Source organism: Dipodomys ordii, unplaced genomic scaffold (assembly GCF_000151885.1).
Source record: "Dipodomys ordii isolate 6190 unplaced genomic scaffold, Dord_2.0 Scaffold62, whole genome shotgun sequence".
Taxonomy (NCBI): Eukaryota; Metazoa; Chordata; class Mammalia; order Rodentia; family Heteromyidae; genus Dipodomys; species Dipodomys ordii.
The window spans coordinates 731,105-740,801 of NW_012267278.1; the positions used below are offsets into that span (position 1 = coordinate 731,105).

The 9,697-nt window shown below is 45.1% G+C and overlaps 1 protein-coding gene across 1 annotated transcript in view; it reads left to right on the plus strand.

Moving 5' to 3' along the window:
• Window positions 1-642: 642 nt before the first annotated feature.
• The window catches only part of Mettl24 (methyltransferase like 24), a 93,965-nt gene continuing 84,910 nt past the window's right edge, over window positions 643-9,697 (plus strand). The window contains exon 1 of the mRNA XM_013022432.1: window positions 643-945. Within this exon, the coding sequence (XP_012877886.1) occupies window positions 643-945 (303 nt within the window). The remainder of the gene's footprint in view (window positions 946-9,697) is intronic.

Here is a 9,697-nt window from a genome sequence, read left to right on the forward strand (position 1 = left end):
TGGGTTTGGCTTCAGGCAGAATTTAGAAATGGAAGAACTCTAATTTGATTATTCTGCGTTTCAGTGCTATTCTCCCCCCCTCTCTTGCGCGCGGCGCTCCCTCCCTGCTTCTTTCTTGAGGGAGAGAAGTTGTAAACCGGAGCCCAAGGATGATCTATTTTTATATGGTGCCCCATGGCACAAACGGCTGGGCGATCCGAACTTGCTCGGTGTGGAGAGCCTGGCAGGCCCCCTGCCCTCCTCGGGCGCCGCTCCAGTAATACTAACACCATGACATGCAATGATGGCCCGGGGTCCTTTGGCAACGTGCTCTTGCGGGCCTGGGACCTCGGTCTTCCCCAGGGTCTGCAGGCCGGTGGCGCGGGGCGAGGGCGCCCCTTGAGGGTCCCCTGCCCGGTGGGGCGGCTCACCGCAGCCCTGGGTCGCGGCGGTGGCCGGGCGCGCCTGGCTGGGCGGGATAAGGTTACGCCGGGGCCGGTCGGGAGGCAGGGAGGCGGGTCGGAGCCTGTGCCCCCAGCCCGCTGGGGAGTTCCCCGCCATCGGCAGCTCGGGTCCCCATCTCCGCTAGCTACCTACCGATCGGCATCGATCTGGAGCTGCCCGCCCGGGACCCTGAGCGCCCCTCGGACCCCGGGCCCCGCCATGGCCAGGGAGAGGCCACCCGGCCGGGGCCGCGGCATCATGCGCCGGTGGCTGCTCGGCGACGCGCTGCTGCTGCTGGTCTTGCGACTCTGCCTGGAGCTGCGACGCGCGGGGTCGGGACCCCCAGCCCGCAGCGCCCCACCGGGCCCGGATCACCGGCCTCAGAGGCCGCACCTGCTGCCCCCGCCGGGCCCGCCGCGGGGTTCCAGCAGGAGGCAGGTGACATACGTGCGCAGTGGGCTCCGAGTGCCCCCCGCGCCCACGCCCGGTTGCTGCGCCCCGCGCGGGCGCCCCCGCACGAAGGTCAGTTCCAGACCGTGCAGCTCTGGGCCTTGGAGCAGAGGCCCTCTGCTCAGCCCGTCCTGGGTGGCTTCCGGGGGCGGCGGGGGCGAGGGCGGGGGGAGGCTCAACCAGGCCTGGCAGGTCGCCCCTACAGCCACCTCCAGCAGCGGCTGCTGCCATCTCTAATCTGCGCTACTTTGGGCGTCTTCACTGGTCGCAGCCTTCAATACCCGGCTGGAATGCAGTGGTTCTGAGCGGAGCAGCTCCCTGCTAGGCGCAAGCCCTATTTGCTGGGCATCCTTCTAGGCACTTCGAGGATAGGAAGGGGAAGGAACAAAGAAAGGAGTTGTGGTTGCTGCTTTTGTGCTGCGTGTCTCTCAGTTTTCCTCATTTCCCCATGGTGGGGCTTGGACAAAGCTGAGTGGGCAGCCCACTCATGAAAGGCTTGTCCACTACCTCGCAGGTGTGAAGAAGAGCCACGTTCTAGCTGAATTTCTCTGGAATGTCTCCCCAGGCGTTGGAAGGATGGTTGTGGTAGGGCGAGAAGTCAAGCCCCTACACCACTGCTAATGGGAACTTAATTGGGTCCTGAGGACTGAATCATAACGTGCGTTTGTCTTACAATGTTGGACGGTGTTTTTCTTCCTACCTCATTAACTTCTTGCCCTACCCTTCATTGCCTAGTTCGATTTTAACCTCTGATTGTTAAGTCTCTGGCCTCCCATCGTCCCTTTTGGAGCTCGTTAAATTTATATGGCACTTAGGAGTGGAAAGATGAACAATTGCAGGTATGAACCTGCCTAGTCCTTACCATCAGGCCTGCTTCTAACCCCAGCTGCATCCTTGAAACAATCTCTATCTGAAGTCTGGTATTCCCTCCCCATCCCCCAACTTCTGATGCCCAACTTCTAACCTACTTTTCAAATATTCCCCACTCTTCCCGACACTTCTTTCCTCCCCCTGCCCCTTCTTCTTCCCTCCCCTGCCTTTCTTCTTCCCACCCACTGCTGTTTCTTTCCAGGCCACCCCATGTTATCTCCAAGAAACTCAGTTCTTTTTCTTGTCTCTTCCTATATAAAATCTTAATTAGCTCTTCTGAAAGAAAGCAGTCATCTCCTTCACGTGTTGCTCATGTGCTTTCCATGACACTCTGAAGAGCATTCGACACTCTTGCTCAGAGCTTTTCAGATAGGCCATAGTACCTGGGGGTACAACGTGAGTTCCAAGTCCAGGCTTTTAGTAGAGGCGACCCTTTAAACAACTGAAAGGAGAGTCAGGAACAAGGAGAGGATATTGAGGTAAGGATTTGCTATTTCTTTTGTTCTTTTGTGGATGTGCTCAAATGTCCTTCATCCCACTCTGTACTTTTCCTTGAATTAAACAATTCACAGCCAATATCTATCGTTTCTGCTATCCCCGGTCCAAGAACTCCTCTTAAGTTGTTGTCTGCATTTCAGCAACAGCATTGATAGCTAGAGTCTACAAATGGCAAGGTTTGCAATGCATGGAGTCGGAGGGTCACTGAAGGACAAGTTCACTTCCTGGGAGACTCTGCAGTGATACAGGCTGGAGATGGGGTGGGTGGCAATTGTGGGGGTGGTAAGAAGTGTTTGGAAGGAGCAGTGAGTTTCTATTTGTTTCACTTTTAGTAGATGAATCCAAAGGAAGATATATTAAGCTTGAGATATCCGTCAGACATTCAAGTGAAAATGTCAGCTGGGGCTTAGAGGTAATGTCAAGGTTGAGTAGTGATTTGGGGATCATTATGTACAAATTACGCTAGAATTATGAGACTTTCTGAGACCAACTAGGGACTATGTATGGCTAACGGACAGGAGGCCTTGGTCTGAGTCCTGTGGATCTACCTTATTGGTGCTGAAGTAGAGATAGGCATAGATGTACATGTCTGTAATCCCAGCATTTGGACACCCCTAGCATGTTATAGGCACTGAATAATGGTAGCCTTAGTTTTCACTAAATGTTCTCGGGTTTTGAACCTTTGCTATCCCTCAAATGTAATTTGGTATGACCTATTTCCATTCTTTTGGCTTATGTGGATTTCTTCCCTGTTTGGCTTCCATTCTGTTGCCGTACATCCTCTTACGTTTCCATCCTTGAATAGACACAGCATGGTTCATTGATCCTATCACCCTACTTCTAAGACTATCTCTTCCCAGGTTTGAGATGATTAACAGCCAGTATTTTTTGTGAGTTGTGAGTTGCTTTGTTCATGTTGAGACCTGAAAATCCACTTCAGATAGAAAGTTTTGTCTCTATAGTTGTTCTCATTGTCAATGATGCATTTCCAGTAGTGACCTCTAGTAAATGCTTACTTCACCAGAACCAATGTGTAAAACTCTAATGATCTTTACCACTTTAGTCTGTTATGCAACTGTCTTTTGTTAAAATATATAGGAAAATGCCAAGCAGTAGTGATTCATGCGTGTATTACTAGCTACTTTGGAGTCTGAAGGACGGTGGTTTGAAGTTAGTCTGGGCAGAAAAGTCCACTAGACTCCATCTTCAAAATGACTAGCAAAATAGAGGGGGAGGTGTGGTTCAAGTGGTAGAGCACCAACAGTAAGAAAGAAACCCATGCAAGTGTAAGGTCCTAGCTTAAGCCCATACACACACACACACACACACACACACACACACACACACACACAAGAAAGAAATAGACTTAGTCCATTATAAATGTATTAAGTTCTTAACTTCTGATAGAAAAAAAAATTTCTCTCAATTTCCTTTTCTCTAGTTACTTGTTCAAAATGTATATCTAACTATCCCCAAGTTCCTAGACAGCAAGGACCTTGAATCTGGTCCCATTCTTTCCCAGTTGAATTAAAATATTCCTGAAACTGGAAAGACCAGTTATCTAATCTGTCTTTCCATTTCTGGGAAGAGTGCTCAATATCTTATATCTCTCCGGAGACAGAGCCTTAGAACAAGGCATTGTATCATACATGCTATACACACCATTAAGTAATTAAATGAACTTTGGAAGTTATTTGTTAAACTTCATGAACTTTATTTTATTTTAATTTTGTTTCTTGAAAATACCGATGAACAATTTTAGGAGCTTTCTTGGTTCTTTTGCCCTAGGCACCTACCAGATTGGTAAAGCAGAGCAAGTTCCATTCTATTTTGAGGACCACTTTCTGGGTGGATGAAAACCTGCATGAAATAATTGGGTTGCTGAATATTTCTTGTCACCATGTTCCCTTCGCAGGTGTTAGAGGCACAAAAAAAATTCAACAATTATACTGCCACTTTAATCATAGCTTGTGCTACTCTTGGAGCAAAGAATCTGTTATTGAAAAGAGAAGTCGGGTATAGGCCTCATGTAGTTCTTTTTCTCTCATTTCCTTTGTTCACCACATAGGTACTTGCTGTACATGCTAAGAACTCTTGCCCTTCAGGAATCCTAGTCTTGGAGCGTTGTGAGATGAGGCCAATAGGAGTTACTGGTAAATGCCACCCATTTTGATTGGCTCTATCCCTGAGCATATATATTCTTGAATATACAGACTCAAAGCCTTCCCTCAGAGTTCTTAATCTCCAAATTTTGCATGCCACACATGCATAAGGAACCTAGTAGGATCCCTTTTCTTTCCATTCTCTATTTTCTATTTGTACTTTATTAGTTTTTTTCTTTTTTAAAATAGACATTGGTTCCCATAAATAATGCTCTTTGTGGTGGGGTGGTAATGGAAGACTGAACATGTGTACCTGACCTTGGCTTTCTTAGGCTGTTCTTGGGTGCATGCTGTATGTCATATAGGCTGCCATTCCACCTAAAAGACAGCAGTTTTTAAATTCCAGGGCTAATTTACATAAGAGAGACACTCAGAGGCCATGCTTCCTGGAGAAATGTCTTCTGTCTTATCAGAGATATGTTACTTGACATTTCATGTTGGCTACGAAAATGACTTCTGAGTCACTGCGCTACAGAACCTAGCATTGTGTTGGCATGGCTTGTTAGTTACAGAGCCTTTGGAACAGTGTGTCAGGGGGTGGAGGGGAAAGCTGTTTCCTCTTCTTCTGAAAAACCATATGGCAAAGTTTGGTCTTGTACATGTCTTGTCATCCTCTTCTTAGTTTTCTCCTTCTGTGATCATCAGAAAGAAGGCAAAGTGGCGTAACATGTCCCGCCCCATAGTCAAGTACCCTAAGAGTCTTTTTTTTTTCTTTACAAAAAGCTTGAAAGTAGGCTTAGACTCCTGGTGAAATAGGGCCCAGCAGTAGTGTGCAGCCCCTTTGGGTTTTTGCATATGTACCTACACTTCTCCTTAGAGATCTGCGTGACTCAGTCCTCTCCCACTGTCTGCAGGAGGCAAAGCATTTTTTCCTTTTAAACTAAGTCAGTTGTGGAGGGAATTGAATGAGCTCCAGCAATATGTGGGTGTTAAATAGCAGCAGTTGCTTAGTTTCATAAAGAAAAGCAGGTTTTGATTACAACTTTGATGTACCTTTGATGGGGACTGGGTCTCTGCACTCCAGCTAGATAGACCCTGCAGTTTGTTTCTCAGAGTGTGTTTTGCAGGGAAAGGAACTGCTAATAGAAGCTCTTATTGTTTTTCAACGAGTGGTAGAAATTTTAGCTTTTTGTGTGTAATTTGTACAGTCCGTTTTCTCTAAGAAAGGGATGTTTTGTCAGTTTTCTTGAATTGAATTGGCTTTTAGTCTGTGAAGAGAGTCAGGGTCTCATAGTTTAACCAGAAACATATCTACAATGCTAGGCATCTGACTTTTTCCATTTGTGCCATGATGCCTTTGGAATCCTTGTGATTCTAAGGAGTTTGGCTCTTTTTGTTCTGTGATGCATAGAAAGAAACAAGAGCTTGGCTCTTTCCTCTAGATATCTCACCCAGGTCCTAATTGAGGGTAGGGAAATGTGTTGTCTGACAAGCATTTCTAGCTTGCTCAAATGATTGAAAGAAAATAAAATTTTAGGAACTTTCTAATCTAAGGCCATTTGTAATTTAAACTATTAGCAAACTTGGTTGCTAGTTGATAGCTCAGGAGGTTTAGCTAGCCTATGAATTTTTGTTTGAGTCAGATACTGTTCTATGGCTTCAAATATCTCTCTCTTGGCTGGGATTGAATGCATGCATACTAGGCAAGCACTCTCATCCTGAGCATTATTCCAAGCCCAGATGTTCTCAAAATCAGCACTTATTTTCCTAAAATGTGACAGGTGAGGGGAATGATGCTTGGCTTGTTGGTAGTGTGACATATAACAGGTTTAGAGAAGCAGAAGGGCTTCTGAATAATTCCTTTTGAGAACGATGTAACCAAGGTTGGAGCTGGATATTGGAGAGGGTGAGTTTGTAAGGAAATATACTTAGTTAATGTAATCTACGTAAAGCTATTTTAGCTGTAAACAAGGAAAATGGACTCTGTCCCAGTTGAAGCAAAAAGAAGAGAAGATAAGAAATAAAGAAATATACTGGGTTAGGTGCTAGTGGCTCATCCCTGTAATTCTAGCTATTCAGGAGGTTGAGATCTGAGGATTGTGGTCGAAGGCAGCCTGGGCAGGGAAATCTGTGAGACTCTTATCTCCAATAAACCACCAAAAAGTGAGAAGTAGAGCTGTGCATCAAGTAGAAGAGCACTAGCCTTGAACACAAAATCTCGGGGACAGTGCCCCAAGTTCAAGCCACTAGCACAAAAAACAAGCAAGAGAGAAAAGAAGGAAGGAAGGAAGGAAAGAAGGAAGGAAGGAAGGAAAGAAAGCTTAGAAAGGTTCTGGGAGGAAATGGAAGAGTAGCAGGAGCCAAGAGAGTTCTGGAACTTGATTATGGATCAAAACAAGCCCAAAGATCTTAGTGATCCATACTGCCCATTGCCACAAGTGCAGTGGATATTTATTATTTTGACAGTGTACCTTTAAGTATCTTTTTGTGTTTGAGGAATTCTTTACCTTTTTAAGAAAAAAGGGATAACATAACCTGCATCTAGAGTGCCCTCATGGGCTTAGGAATTCAGAAAGCTGATGAGTGTTCAGATTGTACCTTGGAGATGTAAAGAGGCAGGTGGACTAGGCCCAGGGAAAGCCAGGGAAGCCCAGTGGCTGGGGTTCTAGCAGTGGCGAGTGAGCCATGCATAGCACCAAGGCCATGTAGACTACATTGCCTGTGCAGAGACGTGTCTCCTGCCCTTGAGGGCCTGTAAGCTAATAAATCTTTAATAAATTTCCTCTCTACTTAACTAGCCTGAGTAGTTTCTATTGTTTACATCTAATCACCTTGACAGACCAATAAATTAGAACAGGCACTTGGAAACTTACCACTATAGCTTTCCCTTTGCAATTCTGCTTAGGTCTATTTAATTCAAGATTTGGAACATGATGATCAGGAGGTCAGGTGAACTATGGCTTAAGAACCTCCCCAACAAGGTAATGACATTCAGCTTCAGATTCTGAATTATACAAACCTGCTTGCTCATCTCTAGAGACATCAAGTTCAGCTTCATGGTTCTGTATACCTCCAGTACCAGGAAACAAAGATGTGGTTTCGGTCACTTTCACAAACAACATCCAATCTCAGGGCTCATGTTGACGTAGGTTCATCTTCTGGGGCCATGTATTTGCTGTGGACTGGTGGATGGGTGCTGCTCTGTGTTGTCTTTGGTTTCCCAGGCTGGCAGTACAGCCATCTGTCTACTTGCTGGTCACTGTGCCAGAAGGGTTAGTGCTCTGCAGGGTCTTGCCTGCCACCACTCTTGTTCACAACCCACCAGCCAAGCGCCCATTGTTGCAGAGTCTCTCTCTTCCTCCCAAGGCCAGAGGTGCCAGAAGTCAGAGCCGAACATGTTTGGCCAGCCAACTGTGGCCAACACAGCATGGTGACCCTTCCATCATGGATGCTTGGATGTGGTCTGGGTCGTGTTGCAGGTTTGTGCTTTGTACACTTCACCGATTCTGAGCATTTTGACCATACTGAATAAAATCACGGTTGGCTCTTTTCAGAGGGCTGAGATCTAAAATGAAGCAGATGTCTGAATTAAGCATCACTGTGAAATAAAACCAGAATTGATTTACATCTTGCAAACAGTGCTGGGGTGCATCCTGCAGTTTGTTAAATGCAATGATTCGTATTGACATTGTTTATGTGAGATTCTTTGCACACGGCAAAGATAGTCTGCCAGACGTTTTTTCCTGGGAAAAGGGGGTGGGGAGAAGCAAGTCATTTGAATAAATAAATCCATGAATGTAAATGAGCTGAAGGCTTCTGATGAGAGGATTCAACGCCTTGGGTAAAGCCATCTTCATGGAGGCTACTTACTCATTCGCACTTGGAGCTAGTTGAAAGGATTCCAAATGTGTTTACAGAAATCTAGCCCCAAATCAGAGGAATATGCAAGTTGTATAGCATTTGCTCCCTGCACAATCTGACATCAAGCAATTTTCGTCTGCGTTTCATCTACTTTGAGTAGAGCACAATAAATCACTTAAGAAATCTTAATTAGCAAAATGCATGCTTATTGGGCATGTGATTAGGTTGTAGAAAGCTGCTTCTTCAGTCAGCAGTTTTGGGAGTAGAACGTGGGCAAAGTCAGCGAAGGTAATGCATGAGATCCTTGGACATCTGTTTATATACAGTTATAACAGTCATAAAATACTTTAGTTCATATAGGCTGTCTGTAAAATGGGCTTCAGACTTTCTCTCTCTCTCTCTCCCTCTCTCTCTCTCTTCTGTCTCTCGGATCTTGATACTGCAACCTTCACCATTTTTGTAGCTGGAATTACAGGTACAAATCACCATATCCAGCTCTTACATTATTTGTTTGCTTACTTACTTATGTATTTGTTGGTTGTGTGCCTTGGACTTAGGGCCTGGGTGCTGTCCCTGAGACTCTTTTTTAAAAAAAAATAAGTTTTGTACTGTATGGAGGGGTTACAGTTACATGAGCAAGGTAATGAGTACATTTCTTATCCAGCATTGTCATCTCCAATTAACCACTCAAAAACTAGAAGTGGTACTGTGGCTCAGTTGCTAGAGCACTAGCCTTGAGCACAAAGAGGCCCTGGGATTCTAAGCTTTTTGAAATAGGAGTTTACCTCAAAGGAATATGTATAAGTCTGTTTACTCACTAACTGGCTACTCTATTACTTTAGTTCAAGGCTTTAAAAAATTATTCCATTGCTTTTTTATCCTTCTTATCACACACTGTAGGATTATTTGGCAGATTACAGTTTGTAAAGCAGATGATCTCATTACTTCCGGCTTCTGAAGTCTCCTTTTCTCTCACTATTTACATGAAAATGGCTTGAGTCACACACTAGTGGAACTTCATAGCTTTACTTCTATCCTATACTCAGAAAATGTTCAGTCCTTTTATCTGAATTCCTGTTGCAAACTCATTGTCTTACTCTGGCTTGGACGACCCACTTTCATCTTCCCGAGTGGTACCACACAGGCCCGACTGAAAGTCTCAGGAGAATGGAAGGAGATAGCAATGGAATAACAAAATAGATATCAATAGCAACAACAAAACACATATCAATCTAAAATCAATGCCTTGAAGTTTTCCTGGCTGTTGAGATTTCCTGCTGGCTATTTCCCTTCTAAGGCTCCTGCATCTTGTTCTTATCTTTTCTCTCTTTCTTTTCTTTCTTTGCCTGCTTTCCTCCCTTCCTCCCTCCCTCCCTCTCTCTCTCTTCCTTCCTTCCTTTCTCTTCCTTCCTTCCTTCCTTCCTTCCTTCCTTCCTTTCTTTCTTTCTTTCTTTCTTTCTTTCTTTCTTTCTTTCTTTCTTTCTTTCTTTCTT